This window comes from Cetorhinus maximus, chromosome 1 (genome assembly GCF_964194155.1).
Source record: "Cetorhinus maximus chromosome 1, sCetMax3.hap1.1, whole genome shotgun sequence".
Classification (NCBI taxonomy): domain Eukaryota; kingdom Metazoa; phylum Chordata; class Chondrichthyes; order Lamniformes; family Cetorhinidae; genus Cetorhinus; species Cetorhinus maximus.
In genome coordinates, this window is record NC_135879.1 from 140,077,941 (window position 1) to 140,100,300 (window position 22,360).

At 44.4% G+C, this 22,360-nt stretch overlaps 1 protein-coding gene across 7 annotated transcripts in view; it reads right to left on the reverse strand.

The window, feature by feature from the left end:
* corin (corin, serine peptidase) overlaps nucleotides 1-22,360 on the reverse strand; it is a 304,894-nt gene that overhangs the window by 69,914 nt on the left and 212,620 nt on the right. For all 7 annotated transcript variants that reach the window (XM_078547397.1, XM_078547388.1, XM_078547378.1 and 4 more), the window contains exons 7-11: nucleotides 21,959-22,066; nucleotides 17,727-17,837; nucleotides 6,752-6,874; nucleotides 4,460-4,567; nucleotides 3,899-4,130 (exon numbers count right to left, since the gene is read on the reverse strand). In XM_078547397.1, the coding sequence (XP_078403523.1) occupies nucleotides 3,899-4,130; nucleotides 4,460-4,567; nucleotides 6,752-6,874; nucleotides 17,727-17,837; nucleotides 21,959-22,066 (682 nt within the window). The remainder of the gene's footprint in view (nucleotides 1-3,898; nucleotides 4,131-4,459; nucleotides 4,568-6,751; nucleotides 6,875-17,726; nucleotides 17,838-21,958; nucleotides 22,067-22,360) is intronic.

Sequence of the window (22,360 nt, forward strand, 5' to 3'; positions counted from 1 at the left end):
CCTACTGTCTTTTTAAAAATTCATTCATGGGATGTGGGCTTCGCTGGCTGGGCCAGCATTTATTGCCTATCCCTTGTTGCCCTTGAGAAGGTGGTGGTGAGCTGCCTTCTTGAACCACTGTAGTTCATGTGGTGTAGGTACACTCACAATGCTGTTAAGAAGGGAATTCCAGGATTTTGACCCAGCGACAGTGAAGGAATGACGATATATTTCCAAGGAAGGATGATGAGCATCTTTGAGGGGAACTTCCAGTTGGTGGTGTTCCCATCTATCTGGTGCCCTTGTCCTTTTAGATGGTAGTGGTCGTGGGTTTGGAAGGTGCTGTCTAAGGAGCCTTGGTGAATTCCTGCAGTGCATCTTGTAGCTGGTACACACTGCTGCTACTGTGCGTCGGTGCTGGAGAGAATGAATGTTTGTGGATGTGGTGCCAATCAAGCAGGCTGCTTTGTCCTAGACAGTGTCAAGCTTCTTGAGTGTTGTGGGAGTTGCACTCATCTAGACAAGTGGGGAGTATTCCATCACACCCCTGACTTGTGCCTTGTAGATGTTGGACAGGCTTTGGGGAGTCAGGAGATGAGTTACTCATCACAGGATTCCTAGCCTCTGACCTGCTCTTGTAGCCACAGTATTTATATGGCTAGTCCAGTTCAGTTTCTGGTCAATGGTAAACCCCAGGATTTGAAATTGGATGATTCAGTGGTGGTAATGCCATTGAAAATCTGGGGCGATGATTAGATTCTCTCTTGTTGGAGATGGTCATTGCCTGACACTTGTGTGGCGATAATGTTACTTGCCACTTGTCAGCCCAAGCCTGGATATTGTCCAGGTCTTGCTGCATTTGGACAAGGACTGCTTCAGTATTTGAGGAGTCACGAATGGTGCTGAACATTGTGCAATCATCAGCGAACATCCCCATTTCTGACCTTATGATGGAAGGAAGGTCATTGATGCAACAGCTGAAAATGGTTGGCCTGAGGACACTACCCCGAGGAACTCCTGCAGTGATGTCCTGGAGCTGAGATGACTGACCTCCAACAACCACAACCATCTTCCTTTGTGCTAGGTATGACTCCAACCAATGGTGAGTTTTCCCCCTGATTCCCATTGACTCCAGTCTTGTTAGGGCTCCTAGATGCCACACTCAGTTAAATGCGGCCTTGATGTCAAGGAAAGTCACTCTCACCTCACCTCAGGAGTTCAGCTCTTTTGTCCATGTTTGAACCAAGGCTGTAATGAGGTCAGGAACTGGATGCCTGGCGGAACGCAAACTGGGCATCAATGAGCAGGTTATTGTGAAGTATGTGCTACTTGATAACACTGTTGATGACCCCTTCCATTACTTTAGTGATGATGGAGAGTAGATTGATTGGGGGGTAGTTGGCCGGGTTTGATTTGTCCTGCTTTTTGTGTACAGGACATACCTGGGCAATTTTCCACATAGCCGGGTAGATGCCAGCATTGTGTCTGTACCGGAACAGCTTGGCTAGGGTATGGCACGTTCTGGAGCACAAGGCTTCAGTACTATTATTTCAGTACTATTATTTCTAGCTAGCTTTCTCTCATACTGTAATTTCTCCCTCCATATTATTCTTTTAGTCATTATTTGCTGTTTTTTATATTTTTCCCAATCTTCCGATCTGGCCCTATTCTTCGTGGAACTATACACTTTTTCTTTCAATTTGATACTATTTTTAACTTCCTTTGTTAGCCACAGATATAAGTCCTTCCCCTAGAGTCTTTCTTTCTCATTGGAATATATCTTTGCTGAGTATTATGAAATATCTCCTTAAATGTTTGTCACTGCATTTCTACTGACCTATCCCTTAGCCTAATTTCCCAGTCTTCATACCCTCATAATTGTCCTTTCTTAAGTTTAAAACACTAGTCTTAGGCTCACTCTTCTTTCCCTCAAATTGAATGTGATGTTCAATCATCTTATGATCACCGCTACCTAGAGGTTCCTTTACTATAAGGTCATTAATCAATCTATCATGTCTCATTGCATATTACCAGATCTAGAATAGCCTCCTCTCTGGTTGGCTGTAGAATGTGCTGCTCTAAGAAACCATCCTGAAAGCCCTTATATGAACTCATCTTCCAGGCTACCCTTTCCAATTTGATTCTTCCAATCTATATGTAGATTAAATCACCCATGGTTATCGTCTTTGTCACTAGTCCCTGTTATTCCTTCCTGTATGCCCTGTCTTACAGTCTGGTTACTGTTAGGGGCCTATAAGCTACTCCAACATGTGACTTACTACATTTATTATTTCTTATCTCTACCCAAACTGAATCTTTATTTGATATTTAGAACTAAGGTCATCCCTCTCTAATGTACTAATGCCATCCTTAATTAACAGAGCTACCCTTCCACCTTTTCCTAGCTTCCTGTTCTTCTGAAATATAATTTACTACTGAATATTCAGGTCCCAATCATTGTCATCTTGCAGTCATGTCTCTGTAATGACTATCATTTACATACATATTTATTTCTATTTGAACCCTCAATTCATCCATTTTGTTACAAATGCTATGTGCATTTAGATACAGAGCTTTTCATTCTGCCCTTTTACTAGTTTTGCAATCTGCTGGCTCAATCATTAGTTTGTACGTCCTGTCCCTTCCTGCCATGCTCTGATTATCATTTCCCTCAACGCTACCTTGTGAACTTGTCTCGGCTTCTCTCATTAGTTTATCACACCTTCCCACATGTGATCCCTCGCCCCACCACACCCATCCACTCTGCTAGTTAATTTAAAGCCCTCACCCTAGTTATACTACTTGCCAGAACACTGGTCCCAGCATGGTTCAGGTGAAGACCGTCCCAATGGTACAGCTCCCACTTTCCCCAGTACTAGTGCCAGTATCCCATGAATCGAAACCCATTTCTCCCACACCAATCTTTGAGCCATTCATTTCTCTTTAGTCTTATTTACCCTACACCAATTTGCTCGTGGCTCTGCTTTTTAAGTTAGCCCCTAACTGTTCATACTCTCTAAGCAGAACCTCTTTCCTAGCCCTATCTATGTCATTGGTACCCACATGGATCACGACAACTGGGTCCTCCTCCTCCCACCTCATGTTCCTCTCCAGCCCTGAGCAGGTGTCCTGAGCCCTGGCACGAGGCAGGCAACACAGCCTTCTGAGCTCTCACTTTCAGCTGCAGAGAACTGTGTCTATCCCTCTGACTATGCTGTCCCCTAATATCACTACAATGCTATTAACTCCCCCTGCTTCAATGGCTTCCTGTACAATGGCACCATGGTCAGTTCACTCATCCATACACTCATCTTACAGTCCCCACTTTCATCCATACAGGTTGCAAGAACCTTAAACCCATTAGACAATTGCAACTGCTGTGACTCCTCCACTCTCTCTTCTCGATCTCCTTGCCTGCCTCACTTGCAGTTACCCCCTCCTGTCTCTGACTACTGGCCATATCAGAAGCCCCTATCCTAAGAAGTGTGACTGCCTCTTGGAGTCAAGTATCCAAGTAACTTCCCTCTCCCTGATACATCACAGTGTCCGCAGCTCGGCCTCCAACTTAATGACTCAGAGCCAAAGCTGCTCGAGCCGCAGACACTTACTGCAGACGTGTTTGCCTTGGATCCCACTGGTGTCCATGAACTCCCATATTCTGCACTCACATGTTCTTTTATTCACTCCAGACTTTTGCACAGATGGTTAATGTGACAGCCTTAGATAATGCTGTGTGAAAAATATCTGGTGAAACCTACTAAAGGAGAAAAGGTACAAAACCTGACACATTAATACGGCGATCTACTCTATTTCATTATTACAGCATTTTTATTGCTAGAGTTTTTGATTAGAATTGTGCTTTCCATCAATTATATTTTCTGATAAGTATTTTTTGAATAGAGAAGATATTCTGCATTACCTGCAAGGTGGGACCCGTTGATTAGTCTCATAATCACACTTTGGTACAAGGATGGTGCATGCAAAGAACATGAGGTACTTGTAACAATTGGTCTGAACGAGGGTTGGAAAGAGTGAAAATTCCCAGCTGATAGATGCCTCTTTCTGGTTTCGGTGACTCAGGTAGTTAGGGTAGATGGTGGAGTTGTATGGTTGATTCATGCAGAGCTCAAGAGTTATGGGCTCACATTTACCTGCAAGACGGAAAAACATTTAAATGGATTTCCTTTCACGGTACATGAGTAGTAAATTTTGATTTTGGCAAATTAGATGGAGATAAAATGTTAGAATAATTGACTGTAGTTTGCTTGTAAGCTAAAAATAAAAATCAAGTCATGCTATTTTTAAAATGAAACCAAGTTCTGTAGTGCCTTATTACAACGTGTGATGCACTGGCACTGTACACATTTTGCAAACTTTAGTTGTACTTATGGTCAAAAGTAGGTAAGCTTTGGTTATGGTATGCCATCGTGAACTACGTATCTTTCAGAATAATTTGATCCAACAGTAATGTATAACTTACTGCAGTTTATTCTACTGTTTTGAGCTGCACAACTAGAGCTTCCATTGCACATATCAGTACAGGAATTTTCAGCACAGGCTAAATCCCCTTCCTTACAAGGGGTCTGATCTGCTGGAACAAACAGAAATCACATATGATCATTGTTTTTAATACTCCTCCTTCCCAAAGTAAATCCTTGTGTATCCTTTATTAGGGCCAGGATTTTCCAGTCAACGGGCAGGCTCAGGGAGCTGAAGATTTTAAAAATAAAAAATAAAGATATTACAAATAATGAAAACATGTCCCCTCATGTCACATGAGCAGGGACATGTTAAATATGAGCATTACAAGTTTTTTTTTATTTTATATCACTGATTGAAACCTCATCCTGCCCATGGATGAGGTTTCACCAAAAATGCAAAGGCCGCTTGGCCTTTTCGCCCACCCGCCAAGCGAACAGTTGGACGGGCAGCGAAAAATTGTAGTCAATTAATTGATTAAAGGCCTTAATATGCCGCTTAATTGTCAGCGGGTGCGCTGCCGACTCCCGCATGCGCCCGCCAACCAAAATATTGTGTGAGTGCACGATGATGTCGGGACGCTCACCCAACATCATTGCACGTCATTTTATGCTCATTCGGGTCGGGCACTCACCCATTTGACGAGAGAAAATTTCTGCCCTAGGAGTTCAAGTTGTTGCAGCCTGTCCATACGCAATGCTGCTGTTTGATCAACCAATCTCAAGTTAACATTAACAGCACAGAGAAGGGTCTCTACCCTCCCTTTGTCATTTCAAGTAGCTTTTCAGTGATAGGGGATTAAGGAATGTCCTGCAGAATGTGCCTAAAATTCTGTCAGCCATGAGAACATTTTGTTTAAAGGTCAGCCAGGAGCCTAACCTGGGAATATTGAATGCTGACATTTGGTGCTAAAAATACTAACACTTTCCATCTCAACATTGACATCCACAATTTTAATGGATACAAATATTCATGGCAAATTCTAACTTTGGATCATTGTCTAAACTATAGGAGATATTGGGCACTATTTAACGAGGGCGGGGTGAGATAGGGTGTGTGGGGAGGGTTAGGGGGACTAGATATCAGGCACCAAAACTGGTGGCACCCTAGTTGACCCAATCTCCAGGAGCCCCGAAAGAATTAAGTCCCTAATTGGTAGCAGGAACTCTGCGCCAGAGCTCAAGGATCCATTGGGGACATTTAATTGCAGGGCTTCCCCCAGTAGCGCAGAAATCCAGCCCCTAGAGCTGTTGGCCATCAGACACCGACAGCTTTCCACAACAGGCAGCGCCATGAGGAGCAGTGGCTGCTGTCGGTAATTCACTTAGGTTTATTGTAGGATCTCTGAAGTAAGGTAAACAACAGCCGGACGGTGGTCACATGAAGGGAGTCACTGGTGAGGGCAGGAGAGAAGTTGGTAGGTGGAAAGGCTGGGGGGAGTAGCTCTCAGCAGGCCTCCCCCTTCCCAATGCCAGGTCCCTCAATCAGGCATCGAGTGTCTTTGAATGAGGGACTCCCGCCCCATCCAACACCAATAGGCCGCAACAGTGTTTGCTTGTTGGTCTCCCCAAATGGCGGGTCCTTCCCTGCTGCAGATTGAATACTATAGGCAGTTGGATATCAATTGCCCACTTAAGGGCCTCAAATGGCATCTGGGTGGGAAGAAAGCCCACAAGCCTTCCTGCCCTGGGATGAATCGGGGGGTGGGAGGCTGGGAGGTGGAAGGGTCCTCACCTCACGCCCTCTTGCTTGATGAAATGCTGCCCCCCGACACACCCACCCCCCTCCCCCCACCCCATCGCACCCCCCAACCACTTCAGAACTTATCTCCAGGGCCGGCTCGCATTAAATTCCACCCAACAGTGCAATATACTGAATCATAACATAATCAGGCTTCCATAATAGAAAGTAAATGGAAAATAAAGTGTATTTTTACATGTCACTAGGAGCAATATATTGGGTGTTTTGCTTATTTAGGAGTTCTAAAGGTAACAACATTAACTGTTTTAATTAACTCTGGGGGTTTAATTTGACACAAATGTACCAGCGCACCACAAAGACAAATTAAACACTCTAAAGTCAACTAAAATGAATTTTTCCCCAAATGCTAAAATCTCGTCTGCACACATGATAACCGATTTATTTGGCTTTGGGATGGAATACATTTAATTGTGGAACCATTTAATTTGTCAAGATTAAATTCTGGTGTACTGCATGATTGAATTCAAACTTTCAAGTTGTGGGAATTCCAGCTTAACTAATTGTTTGTACTGAATTATGAAGGATTACACACCATGAGTTTTGGAACAGTTCAGTTCATCGCTCCAGTCTTCACAGTCATTTTCACCATCACAGTGGAAAATGCTTGGAATACATCGACCATTACCACATTCCATTAGACCCTGGCTCTTGCAAGCTGGAAAGCAATTTTAATAATTTAACTTTGTATTATAATTATGTCAAAATGAAATTATTTTAACAACATTTCAAGATCCTTTGTTCCAATGTAAATAGAGTGAGATGTGAACTCCTGCATGAATAAAAGTGAGGTCCCACAGTATTGAACAAGTATTCACTGTGAAACAGGAAGTATATACAGTGCTGAAGGAAATCCCAAGACATAAAAGACACTGTTGATAGCTTTACTAAAGAATAGATGAATTGGGTCAAGATGACTGATAGGACTGTAGGGAAATATCGTGGCTATTGATGTGGGCGTAGTTGAATATGCAGCTTGTCTGTTTAGACCATTTCAAAGGGAATTTAAACCTATTTCTTTAAAGAACTTAAGAACTCCAGTATACAGAACTTCAAGGAAAAGGAAATGCTCCTGTAAATAATTTGTGCAAACCTATGTGTTCAAACACCAAGCCCTGATGACAGGAACTCTAGGATATTGAAAAAAATGAGACAGAGATGGAAGCTCTGGCCACAATTTTTCAATCCTTCTTAAACACGTAAGTTACAGCATAGGATTGCGGAGTAGCTAATGTAACACCCTTGTTCAAGGATAGACTGGGTAACCAAAGGGTAGTTTGTCTGCTTTAAATTGTGGACAAACTCTTAGAATTTAGTATCAGAAGATAAAATTAGTGAGTTTTTAAAAATGCAAGGATTAATCTAGGGAAACCAGCATGGACTTGTTTAAGGGAAGTCGTGCTTGACAAATTTCATAGAGATGTATGAAGAAGTGACTAATTGGAGAGATAAAGGGAATGCGGTAAAAGTATTACATATGAATTTTCAGAAATCTTTCATTAAGATGCCCAGCAAGAGGCTTGTCAGACAAAAATCAGACATATGGTAGATGAAATTTAGCTAGTGGATAGAAAGTTGGTTGATGGGTAGGAAACAAAGTGCTAGGGTTAATGGATGTTGTTCAGATTGAAGAAAGTTTAGAATTGATGCATCCCAGTATTAAGGTCAGTACTAGGTCTACCTTTATCCCTGGTACATATAGATGATTTGGGCATAGTGAATAGAATATTGAAATTTACTGATAACACAAAAATAGGGAACTTAGTAAAGAATGAGGAGGACTGTCAATTACTTCAGGATGACGGACAGACTAGTGGAATGGGTAGACAGGTGGCAGATGCTATTTAATGCAAATAAGTAATAGAGTCATTATGGCATAGGAGGAGGCCATTCAGCCTTCGAGTCCATGCAAGCTCTCTTTAAAGCAATCTAATTAGTCCCATTCCCCTGCTCGAGATCCTTAGGCCTATAAGTTTATTTCACTCATGTCCCCATCCAATTTCCTTTTGAAATCATCCATCATCTCCATTTCCATCATCTTCATAGGCAGCAAGTTCCAGGTCATATCCACTCACGGAGTGAAAAAAAACTTCTTCCTCACATCCCCCAATTGCATCTCCTGAACCAAAGCCTTAAATCTTTGTCCCCTAGTTCTTGTACCCTCAGCTAATGGGAGCAGCTTTCCTTTATCTAACCTATCTAAACCTGTCATAACCTTGCACACTTCTATCGAATCTCCCCTCAATCTCTTTTGCTTCAAGGAAAGTAATCCTAGCTTCTCCAATAAAAAGAGAAAGTGCTAAAAATACTCAGCAGGTCTGGCAGCATCTGTGGAGAGAGAAATAGAGTTAATCGGCTGGATTTTCATCCTCAAAGCTGATAGCAGGAGTTAGGAAAATTCCCGGCTCAGCCCGCCTGCCTCGGGAGAAAGTGACACGAAGGGTGACAAGAGACGGGGTTTTGGCCATGGACCATGGAAGGGTGGGTGGGGGCTGCAGCCAGATTAGCTGACCTGGGAAAAGTTCAGACACAGCCACAGGGGCTGCTGAGTGCAGAGGCGTGCTATTTGAACGACGCATCTTGGTGCTGTAGGGCTTTGTCCCAGTTATAATAAAAACAGAAAGGCCCTCCAGACCTCACACCCTCCGCATGCCCCGTCCATGCTGCTTCATGCCCCTCGCCCATTCTCTATAGCCCCCTCACCTCGCCCCCCCCCCACCATGCAAAGGAATGCCCCCACTCATCCCTTATGGCCCTTCATGAGCCATGCTAAGCTATGGCATTTCCATGCCCATTCACACACTCTGTTCTTCCTTCCATCAAAAGGTCAGAAGTGGGGATGTTCGCCGATGATTGCACAATGTTCAGCACCATTCACGACTCCTCAGAAGCACTCCACATCCAAATGCAGCAAGACGTGGATAATATCCAGGCTTGGACTGACAAGTGGCAAGTAACATTCGCACCACACAAGTACCAGGCAAGAGAGAATCTAATCATTGCCCCTTGACATTCAATGGCATTACCATCACTGAATCCCCCACTATCAACATCCTGATACCATTGACCAGAAACTGAACTGGACTAACTATATAAATACTGTGGTTACAAGAGCAGGTCAGAAGCTAGGAACCATGCAACCAAGTGACTCGCCTCCTGACTCCCCAAAGCCTGTCCACCACATGCAAGACCTCATCCCTCTTTCTACCTATGTCATTGGAACCAAAATGTACCATGACCTCTGCGTTATCACCCTCCCCCTTCAGAATGCCCTGCAGCCGTTCAGTGACATCCCAGACCCTGGCAACAGGGAGGCAACACACCATCCTGGAGTCACATTGACAGCCACAGTAGCACCTATCTGCTCCCCTGACTATAGAATCCCCTATTACTATTGCTCTTCCTCTCTTCCTCTCCTCCTGTACAGACAAGCTGCTTGTGGTGTCAGAAGCTTGCCTTTCTGCACTCCCTGGAGGAACCAGCGCCCTCATCAGCCTCCAAAATGGAATACCGATTTGCGAGCGGGACCCCAGGGGACTCCTGAGCTATCTGCCTGTTTCTCTTGGACTGCCTGGTGGTCACCCATTCCCTTCCTTCCTCAAGTCCCTTCATCTGTGGTGTGACCACCTCTCTAAACGTGCTATCCACAATGCTCTCACACTCGAGGATGCTCCACAGTGTCCCCAGCCGCTGTTCCAGCCCTGAAACCCGAGCTTCCAGGAGCTGCAGCTGGACACATTTCCTGCACACATGCTGGTCCCGGGCACTGGAAATGGTCCCGGCTTCCTACATGGAGCACGAGTAGTACACCACGGTTTTGAGCTCTCCTGCCATGACTTATCCCTTTAAATTATACCTTTTAAATCGATTACTCAAGGGCCCTTCTTTCCTGATTCTCGTTACTACAGAATATACAAACTTGAAACCACAAAAAGACCTTAAATTATAAGAGATAAAAACGGTAAATACTTACCTGACTGTAGAACCATAGAAAAGTTACAGCACAGGAGGCCATTCAGCCCATCTTGTCCATGCTAGCCCAAGGACACCCAGGTGCCCTTTGTAATCCCATCTTCCTGCACCCGGCCCATAGCCCTGCAGCTCACAGCACTTAAGGTGCAGATCCAGGTACTTTTTAAACGAGTTTAGAGTTTCTGCCTCTACCACTGATTTGGGCAGCAAATTCCAGACACCCGCTACCCTCTGCATAAAAAAGTTCTTCCTCATGTCCCCCCTACACCTTCTGCCACTTATTTTGAATCTATGTCCCCGGTTCTAGAATTCTCCACCAAGGGAAACAATTTTATCCTGTCCACTCTATCTATTCCCCTCATCATTTTGTACACCTCAATCAAGTTACCTCTCAGCCTTCTTTGTTCAAAGGAAAATAACCCCAACCTATCCAATCTCTCCTCGTAGCTACACTTTTCTAACCCTGGCAACATTCTTGTAAACCTCCTCTGCACACTCTCCAGAGCTATTACGTCCTTCCTGTAATGTGGTGACCAGAACTGCACACAATACTCCAGTTGTGGCCTCACCAGTGTTTTATACAATTCCAACATTATATTTTACTTACTTTTATATTCTATACCTCTGCCAATGAAGGAGAGCATTCCATATGCCTTCTTTACAACCTTGTCTACTTGAACTGCTGCCTTCAGGGACCTGTGTATTTGTACGCCAAGATCTCTCACTTCATCTACCCCTCTTAGCATATTCCCATTTATTGTGTAATCCCTGTAACTGTTTGACCTCCCTAAATGTATGACCTCACTTCTCTATGTTAAAATCCATCTGACACTTTACTGCCCACTCCACCAACCCATCTATATCATTTTGGAGTTTATGGCTGTCCTCTACACTATCCACTACTCGGCCAACCTTTGTGTCATCTGCAAATTTCCCAATCGTGCCCCCCACGTTCACGTCTAAATCGTTAATATATAACACAAACAGCAAGGGTCCCAACACCGAGCCCTGTGGAACACCACTTGAGACAACTTTCCATTCACAAGGGCATCCATTGACCATTACCCTTTGTTTCCTGTTACAAAGCCAACCTTTTATCCAGTTTGCCACATTACCCTGAATCCCATGGGCTTTTACTTTCCTGACCAATCTGCCATGTGGGACCTTGTCAAATGCCTTGCTAAAATCCATGTACAACATCCACTGCACTACCTTCATCAACCCTTCTTGTCACTTCCTCAAAGAATTCAATCAAATTTGTGAGGCAAGACCTTCCTTTAACAAATCCATGCTGACCATCCCTGGCTAGTCCATGCCTTTCCACCTGACAGTTAATCCTATTTCTCAGGATTGATTCTACTAATTTGCTCACCACTGATGTAAGACTAACTGGCCTATAAATGTTTGGCATTTCCTTTGATCCCTTTTTAAACAATGGAACTACATTTGCATTTCTCCAGTCCTCCAGTACCTCCCCTGTATCTAGTCAAGATTGGAAAATCATCCTCAGAGCATCTGCTATCTCCTCCCTGACTTCCTTCAGCAGCCTTGGAAACAATCCATCTGGCCCTGGTGAATTATCAACTTTCAAGGATTTCAACCCTTCGAGTACTTCCTCTCTCTTTATGACTATCCCGTCCAATACCTCACAGTGTTCCTCTTGGACTACTATATCTACATCCTCCTTTCCCTTGTAAACATGGAGACAAAATATTAATTCAAAACCATTCCCACAGCCTCTGCATCTACACACAAGTTTCCATCTTCATCTCTGATAGGTCCCACTTTTTCCTTAACTAACCTTTTAGCATTAATGTATTGGTAAAACATCTTTGGGTTATCTTTAACTTCACTTGCTAATCTTTTTTCATGCCCTCTCTTTGATTTCCGTATTTCCTTTTTAACTTCGTCCCTGCACTTCCTATATTCGTCTAGGCTATTTGCAATGCTTAGTTCTTTGTGCCTATCGTATGCTTTCTTTTTCTGTTTGATCTTCCCCTGTATTCCTCTAGACAACCAGGGGGGGTCTAGATTTGGCAGTACCACTCTTATTTTTGTAGGGGACATGTCTACTTTGCACAATTAGGATCTTATTTTTTACTGCTTCCCACTGGTTTTCCACTGTTTTATCCTCCAGCAGTGCTGTCCAGTCCACCTCAGCCAAGTCCCTTCTCATTTCTGCAAAATTTGCCTTCCCCCAGTTCAAGACTTTTACTCCTGCTCTATCTCTGCCCTTTTCCATGGTAATGCTAAATCTAACTGAATTGTGATCGCTGTCCTCGATATGGTCGCCAACTGTCAATTCACCCACTTGTCCTTCTTCGCTCCCCAAGACTAGGTCTAGAATTGCATCTCCTCTCGTTGGATTTGTCACTAATTGGTTGAAAAAATTCTCCTGGACACACTGCATGAATTTTTCTCCCTCAGTGCCCCTTATATTGTTTGAATCCCAGTTGATATTAGGAAAGTTGAAGTCTCCTACTATTATTGCCCTCTTGTTCTTACAAGCAGAAATTTGCCTACCTATTTGTTCTTCTATCTCCCTTTCACTATTTGGGGGTCTGTAGTATACTCCCAGTAGTGTGACTGTCCTTTTTTTATTTCTAAGCTCAATCCATAAAACCTCGTTTGTTGACCCATTTAGTATATCATCCCTTCTCACAACTGGAATTGATTCTTTAACCATTAGTGCTACCCCCCACCCTTTTTAATCTCCTACTCCATTGTGTCTGAAGACTCTATAACCAGCGATATTAAGCTGCCAGTTTTGTCCCTCCTTTAGCCAGGTCTCCGTTATAGCAATGACATCCAGCTGCCATGTGTCTACCTGTGACTTTAACTCATCTACCTTGTTTGTAATACTCCTTGCATTGAAGTATAAACAGTTTAACCCCATCAATTTCCCTTGCTGGACTCTTTTTAAACTGTGCTTCTCCTGTAACTCCATGTCTATCACAACGTCCCTGTTCTACCTCCATTTTTCTGATCTGAATCTGACCTATCTGATCCTCCTCCTGGGATCCCATCCCCCTGCCACACTAGTTTAAATACTCCCCAACAGAACTAGCAAAAGGCCCCGCAAGGACACTGGTCCCAGCTCTGCCTGGGTGCAGCCCGTCCGGTTTGAACAGGTCCCACCTTCCCCAGAACCGGTCCCAGTGCCTCAAGAATCTGAATCCCTCCTGGCTACACCATCTCTCCAGCCACGTGTTCATTTGGTCTATCCTCTTATTCCTGTTCTCACTAGCACGTGGAACTGGGAGTAATCCTGAGATTACTACATTTGAGGTCCTGCATTTTAATTTATCTCCTAACTCCCTGTACTGAGCTTGCAGGTCCTCATCCCTTAGTTTACCTATGTCGTTGGTACCAATGTGTACCACAACCACTGGCTGCTTACCTTCCCTCCCCAGAATGTCCTGCAGCCGCTCCGTGACATCCTGGACCCTGGCACCAGGGAGGCAACATACCATCCTTGATTCACATTTGCGGCCACAGAAGCATATGTCTGTGCCCCTAACTATTGAATCCCCTATCACTATAGCCCTGCCACTTGTTTTCCTTCCTCCCCTCTGAGGAGCAGAACCACCCACGGTGCCATGAACTTGGCTGTTGCTGCTTTCCCCTGAGAGGCCATCCCCCCAACAGTATCCAAAGCGGTATATCTGTTAGAGAGGGGGGTGACCACAGGGGACTCCTGCACTACCTTCCTGAGTCTTTTACTGTTCCTGATGGTCACCCGTTCCCTTTCTGCCTGTGTAATCTTCACCTGCGGTGTGACCACCTCGCTAAACGTGCTATCCACGACTTGCTCAGCATCGCGGATGTTCCACAATGAGTCCACCCGCAGCTCCAGCTCCGAAATCCGATTAGCTAGAAGCTGCATTTGGACACACCTTCCGCACACATGGTCACTAGGGACGCTGGAAGCGTCCCTCATTTCCCACATCCTGCAGGAGGAGCATATTACGGGTCTGAGTTCTCCTGCCATGACGTCCCTCTTGATTAAGCTAGTTAATCCCTTAAAAAATACGCTAGCTCAGGGCCTTATTTATGTTTGCTAGGAACCTTGTTTCTTGACTAATTATACTTGTGCAGTACTGCTCTACACTTTTTTTTTTAGCTCCTACCTCAGTATTAAGCAATGAATTTAATAGATTGAAAAAAAAACTCACCAGGATTTACTCACCAATCAGCTGCTTTTTAAAAAAATCCACTTTCATAAGAGCGTGCCTTGCAGGTCTGGTGCACTCCTGAAGGTATTGCCTCTCTCTTTTTTTTGGGTTTGAGGAGGATGGAGGGATGGAAACACTACAGCCATGTAATGTTTGGAGCTATTCCGTTCTTTGACAGTGGGTCCTCCTCGATCCCCTACTGAGTTGTGGTGACCACACTTTCTCCCAGAATGCTTCTCAGTCAGTTCTCACTGCTGCCCTCTGTTGGATGCTCTTCCTCCTGTTGAGTGCAAGCGTCCTTCTCCTCGATCCCCTTCTGAGTTGCGGTGACTGTGCTGACTTCTCCCAGAATGCTTCTCAGTCACTTCTCACTACCGCCCTCTGTTGGATGCTCTTCCTCCTGTTGAGTGCAAGAATCCTTCTCCTTGATCCCCTTCTGAGTTGCGGTGACTGCGCTGACTTCTCCCAGAATGCTTCTCAGTCACTTCTCACTGCCGCCCTCTGTTGGACCCATTACTTACCAGTCATTCCTCTCCCTTGTAGCCTCTACTGATGCAGCAGGGCAAGATCACTCTCTGAAGATTGAAGGAGTTGGATAGCAAAGAAAAAATGCAAAGAGCACCTCTTCCCCTCTGTACCAAATTCCCACTGTGCACCAAATTGCCAATACCCACACACACTCTGGCTGTGTCTCACTCAGGATGAGGTCTCTCCCCTGCTCTAATAGTCCCTTTCTTAAATCGAACTGAGGTGAGCTGAGATGACTCACACTAGTTAAGCTTCAAATAGTAATCAACGTCTATTCAGGCCCTAATCAGGCTTCAGGTGATTGACAGTTAACTGACACACAGTTAGCTGAGTCAGCTACCATACCACCTTTTAACTAGACTACTGAACTTACAAAAATTAAAGAGAAATTAAAGAGAAAGACTTACCAGTTCAATTCCCGCTGTGCACCAAATTGCCAATACCCACTCTCACTCTGGCTCTGTCTCACTCAGGATGAGGTCTCTCCCCTGCTCGTGTGCAAGCACACTATCTTCCCGAGAATCTCATCCCCCTCCGCATTGACCTCCCAACCTCGTCTTTCCCACCCCCAGGGTCTATATCTGCCTCTGAGACCCCAACAACCACCCTCACTGTCCCTTCTACCGCTACTAACACACCCTTACCCTCTGGCTCCCTCTGCCCTCTCTCATTTTCACTATTCCCTCCTACCACGCCCACCCTCACTTCGCTCCCCAGGAGGCAGTCATCGACTCCACAGACCCCTCCCTTGCATGTTCGCCTGGACATCCCCCCCACTTACTCCTTCCTGCACTCTTACTCCTTCCTCCCCCCCCACCAGACTCCTTCCTCCACCCTCCCCATGGACTCCTTCCCCCATCCAAACCCCCTCCCCCCTCCAAACTCCTTCCTCCCGTACAGACTCCTTCTTCCCCATCCCCCCACCCCAGACTCCTCCCTCCTCCCCCGGACTCCTTACTCCACCCTTACCCTTTCCTCTCCCTGGACTCCCGCCCTTCTCTGAACTCCTTCCTCTCCCTGAAGTCCTTCCCCACTCCAAACTCCTTCCCCCCCTCCAACTTCCTTCCCTTACACTTTCCTCCCTCCTTACACCTATCTCCTCAGTTGCCGCATTCTCCCCCGTTACACCCTCCTCGGCCCATACTGCCTTCCCCCAACCTCTCCTGCCCTCCCGACACCATCGTTTCCCCCCTCCCAATCTCATTCCCCTTGCACCCCTCTCACCCCAGTACACCTTCTTCTTCCAGTCAAACCTACACCTTGGTCTCCACCCCCTCGATGATCATTCGTGGCACACCGTGGCCAACACACTGATGTCCCGAAGCAGACCCCAGGCCTCAACAGTGTCCTTCCACCTTCCGTGAGCTGCTTCTTAGGGGGGCTATGTCCATGAGGATCAACCAACATGTGATGCATATGTTCCTCCAGGGTCCGGTAGCTATAGGGCGCCAGCATCATCTGCCCCTCAGATGTCCAGGATGTGAGCAAGGCCTTAACGGTAAGTGCCAACTTCTGTCAAGACGTGTTCTGGGCCAACATGTTTTCCCGCAGACTTGGGTGGTAAATTTGACCTGGAGGGCTGGTTCCAGCAAGTAGGGCTTTAATTAGATGCAGATGTATTAAAATGACGTTCTCAACGTGCGGTGGCAGGAAAGGTGGCCCGGAATTGATGGTTGGAGAGGATGATCGCAAACTGGTTTCACGACAGCGTGAAACTGATTTTTGACCTTCCTGCCATATTGTCCGCTCACGCCCGCCATGACACCCGATGCCAACAGAGGCGGAAAATTCTAGCCATAGTTTACATATCAGAACTAAATCCTGTGGAAGTAAAACTTCAAAAGTCAATTTGCTTGTGGTAATTGATTGCCATTGGATGAGCAGAACATTTAAATTCGTCTTTCAATTTCTAAAAGCTCAATAAATTCTGGGATGCAGTAACAAGATGATGGAATGAAATTCCTCACCCTTACTGGGGTGGACACCAATGTTGCACCAAAACGGTGCAGGCATCAACCTAAAAGATGGAAATACGGTTAATCCCAGCGTCTTGGACACTGTTTGCAAGAAGATTTTCCCTACCACACTTCGGCAGTGCTATGATCCACCAGAAATTTGAGGACTAATATGTCAAGAGCAGACCTGGCTTAGCTTTGGCACCCTGTCAAAAGTCCACTGCCACTCACTAATTAGGTCTGCACACGAAGAACAGCATACCCAGCGAGCATCAACTAGAGAAAATTAGGCCAAATATAAAATATTGATTCCCTTAAAACAAGGTAGTTTATCTAGGTAGTTTTTTCTTTAACCTCATTGATGACTTATTATTTGCCCACTTTTGTTTTAGTTAAACGATACATATCCAGCTTTTATTTACAACATTTTATTTAAAATTGACACCCTTATGCTTGTACTTTCCAGCAGGAAGATACTAATCAGCTCAGCACTTTGTTTATAATACATTATCGAATTAATTAGTCAGCCCATCATGTATTATACATTAACATGTATTGTACGTTTGACCTAGACTATGTTGTTTGGCTTTTCATAACTTATATATATATATGTTCATAGAACATGATTATATATTTAATTTGCATTAATATTGTGTTGCATGACGACAAATATAGAAAGTAGGTTAAAGCAATGCTTACATGATGTTAGTTATAAAATTTTGTTCCTTATTTAAGATTTCCCTGTGAAACAGTTCAAGTACACAAATCCTTCCTTATGTACCACGAGGGACCATCAGGATTCCGGATACGCTTCCCAATTTATTCCCAAGTTCTTGACTTACTGATAAGCTATAACATTCATGGTGAATTGATGACTTACAGCAGTTAACCTCATCAGACCTGTCTATGCAGTCGTGGTCCCCATCACATACCCAGGACTTAAGGACACATCTGCCATCTCCACATCTGAAATGAAGCTCTGGATTGCACTCTGTAAAACAACAAGTGGTTAAGGAAGTCAAGAGATTGTGACACAGGTCATTGCAAGTTAACTTGGGGCAAAAAGAGAGTCCTATTCCTTTCTAAGCCAGACTACTTAATGAATGCTGTTTTGTTTAGCATCAAATCTTTCTGGAGTTTAAATTATATGGCCAATTTGACAAATGACGTGCAATGCCTCAATTTCCTTTCCTGAAGTACTCGGTCTTGCTATATTACTGCTCTGGTGATACCAGCAACATTCTTATAGGTGGCTAGTCTTTGCATGTAAGCCAAGGTTGTAAGTCCCAGCAAGCCATTTCACCATTAAGGGCATCCTATTAACACCCATGTAACTTGCACTTTCCAGCAAGGGTTGGTGGATGGTAATCAGCTCAGTGTCAAACTAAGCTGCACAACTCAGAAGGTCCCAGGTTATCCCTGTTTTCACTTATTTACCAGATTCATCAATCGCCCACAGTGCCATTAAGCTAGAGGAAGGAAAATAGGTCAGACTTTCAATTTGATCCACTGTGCCATCAAGGGAATATATGATCCACATTTAATGAACTTAAACTCAGACCCAAAATAGTAAATGCATATAAATGGATAGAAATGACAAAGGACGTGCTGTATCTCTGCTACTGTTTCACCTGCAGTTATCTGTCCCAGTCCCATTTCCCTGGTCTTATCCCAAATCCTTTTATATTTTTCCTATTCTAAGACTAGGGGCATAGCATCAGAATAAGGGGTTGCACATTTAAGTTGGACATAAACTGGAATTTCTTCTCTCTGAAGGTTGTGATTCTTTGGAATCCTCTACCCCTGAGAGCAGTGGAGGCTGAGTCATTGAATATATTCAAGGCTGAGTTAGAAACATCCTTGAAATATAGGGGAGCCAAGGGTTATGGGGAATAAGAAGGAAAGGAATGAAACCGGACGGACCACCCTGCATCGACCTAGGCACCGGAAACAACAACGGCAATCTCAGCCCTGTCAACCCTGCAAAGTCCTCCTTACTAACACCTGGGGGCTAGTGCCAAAATTGGGAGAACTGTCTCACAGACTAGTCAAGCAACAGCCTGACAGTCATACTCATGGAATCATACCTGGCAGATAATGTTCCAGACACCACCATCACCATCCTTGGGTATGTTTTGTCCCACTGGCAGGACAGACCCAGCAGAGGTGGCGGCACAGAGGTATACAGTCGGGAGGGAGTTGCCCTGGGAGTCTTCAACATTGACTCCGGACCCCATGAAGTCTCATGGCATCAGGTCAAACATGGGCAATGAAACCACCTGCTGATTATCACATACCACCCTCCCTCAGCTGATGAATCAGTGCTCCTCCATGTTGAACACCACTTGGAGGAAGCACTGAGGGTGGAAAGGGCACAGAATGTACTTTGGGTGGGGGACTTCGATGTCCATTACCAAGAGTGGCTCGGTAGCACCACTACTGATCAAGCTGGCCAAGTTCTAAATTACATAGCTGCTAGATTAGGTCTGCGGCAGGTGGTGAGGCAACCAACAAGAGGGGAAAACATACTTGACCTCATCCTCACCAATCTACCTGCGGCAGATGCATCCGTCTATGACAGTATCGGTAGGAATGACCACCGCACAGTTGTTGTGGAGACGACGGCCCGCCTTCACATTGAGGATACCCTCCCTCGTGTTCTGTGACACTACCACCGTGCTAAGTGGGATAGATTCTGAACAGATCTAGCAACTCAAGAGAGGGCATCCATGAGTTGCTGTGGGCCATCAGCAGCAGCAGAATTGTACTCGAACACAATCTGTAACCTCATGGCCCAGCATATCCCCCAGTCTAGCATTACCATCGAGCCAGGGGATCAACCCTGGTTCAATGAAGAGTGCAGGAGGGCATGCCAGGAGCAGCACCAGGCATACCTAAAAATGAGGTGTCAACCTGGTGAAGCTATAACACAGGACTACTTGCGCACCAAGCAGCATAAGTAGCAAGTGATAGACAGGGCTAAGTGATGCCACAACCAACGGATCAGATCTAAGCTCTGCAGTCCTGCCACATCCAGTCGTGAATGGTGGTGGACAATTAAACAACTCACTGGAGGAGGAGGCTCCTTAAATATCCTCATCCTCAATGATGGAGGAGACCAGCACATTAGTGCAAAAGATGAGGCTATAGCATTTAGCCCACATCCCATGAATGAATTTTTAAAAAGTGAAGTAGAGGCCAAGATCAGATCAACCATCTTCAGCTGCTACATCATAGAACTGGACAACATTCAAGGCTTGGACTAATAAGTGGCAAGTAACATTCGCAACACAAAAAATGTCAGGCAATGGCCCTCTCCAATAAGAGAGAATCTAACTATCTCTCCTTGACATTAAATGGCATTACCATAGCTGAAATCCAAGCCATCAACACCCTGGGGGTTACCATTGACCCAAAACTTAACTGCACTAGCCATATAAATACAGTGGCTACAAGAGCAGGTCAGGGGCTGGGAATTCTGTGCCAAGTAACTCATCCTCAGACCCCCAAAGCCCATCCACCATCTACAAGGCACAAGTCAGGAGTGTGATGGAATACTCTCCACTTGCCTGGATGAATGCAGCTGTAACAACACTTAAGAAGCTGAACACCATCCAGGACAAAGCAGCTTAGTTGATCAGCACCACATCCACCACATTAACTATTCATTCCTTCCACCACCATTACACAGTGACAGCAGTGTGTACCATCTACAAATTGCACTGCAGCAACTCACCAAAGCTCCTTCGACAGCAACTTCCAAGACCTTTACCACCTAGCAGGACAATGGCAACAGGTGCATGGGAACATTACCGCCTGCAAGTTCCCCTCCAAGACATACACCATCCTGACTTGTTACAATATTGCCATTCCTTCACTGCTGCTGGATCAAAATCTTGGAGCTCCCTTCCTACCAGCACTGTGGGTGTACCTACACCACATGGACTGCAGCAATTCAAGAAGGCGGTTCACATTTCTTGATAGAATTTTTAAAAATCCTTTTAAATGATGTTATAGTTTCCTTGTCAAATCCATTTTTGATAAAGTATCATTTTATTGTCCCAGTTTTTTATTTTATTTTAATAACCCCAGTGCGAGAAACTATTTCATTCTTTAAGATGGTTCATTTATATCCCTTGTTACTGATTCAGTCCATATTTATATATATTGACTGACTCAGCAGCACAACATCAAATGGGAGAACTCTGTCATGAGGGAAATAAAATCTGAAATCTTTTAGGTAAACCTTTAGCTAAACATTTTGTTCAGTGTTTGGTTTGAACCTTTTTCCTTAGAATGAAAATTAACTTAAGTTACAAGTTGCACTGCTCCACTGTAGTGATTCAGAATATCTGACTGAATGGTTTTGTTGGTTTGTAAACTGATGTTCCCTATTTTTAGAACATAGTAGCAACATATTTTATTCTCTGTATTTTGAAAATGGCAAAGGTCTGTTAGTTCTCAAATTTTCAATGTCAACTTAAGCACATTTGATTCTTTGTGGATTCAGTAATATGCATTAGATAATAATTTAAGACTGCAGCTGAATTCATGCACCGATTAGAATCCCTGTAAATTAATTTCTGACACCGTGATGATATGTATAAAATTTTATCATGCCCTTCCATAATACCTTTTCTCAAATTCCAATGTAATGGCTAAGGCAGCTTAAAGAGGAAGGCCTAGAAATTTGTCAATGCAACATCCATTTTTTGGGCATTATGTGGCCTCCTAAGACAGGCGGTCATGAAGTGCACACTCATTGAGAGCTGGAAGTACACCACCTTCAATATTGATGAAAACCAAAAAAACCTATGTACAGTGCCCACAACTGAAACAGGTGTTTGCCCATTATTTGCATATGCAAAGGGACCTAAAGTGGTTTGGCCTGAGGAATCAGCTGCATTCAGGATGGTTCTTAATGCAAGGTCAGGCTGAATGGCCTGTTTCTGCTATGTACTGTGTAATTCAAGGTTATTTCACTACAAAGTACTATGGACGTTATTAGCAGCCTGTTGTTATCTACAGTATAAACAACAATTCAAACAGTCAAATTTAGTGATAGCTGATTTCTGATTCAAAATATAATTTTAGACGCCATGCTCTACTTACCACAGCTCAGTTCATCGCTCAGGTCCCCACAGTCATCGTAACCGTCACATGTGTTATTATAGTAGATGCATTTGCCAGTGCCACATTGAAACTGCTCTTGACTACAGGCTGCAACAGGAAACCAAAGATACAATGAGGGATAAAATGGGAAACATGAATGAAACAACGGCTTAGAAATTCATTACGTTAAATCTGTCTTATAGTTGTAAAATGGTCACAAGTGTCCAATGTGGCAGGCTTCATGCATGTGCACATTCTGAGCCAGAAGCAGCCGCTCACCCATGATCAATCCAGTAAGTGCCAGCAACACCAGCACATTCGATTTTGTAGAAAGGCCAAACACCCAGAATTGCACATAACTATACATATCAATGAGGCTATGTACCTCCATGTGTCTACAAA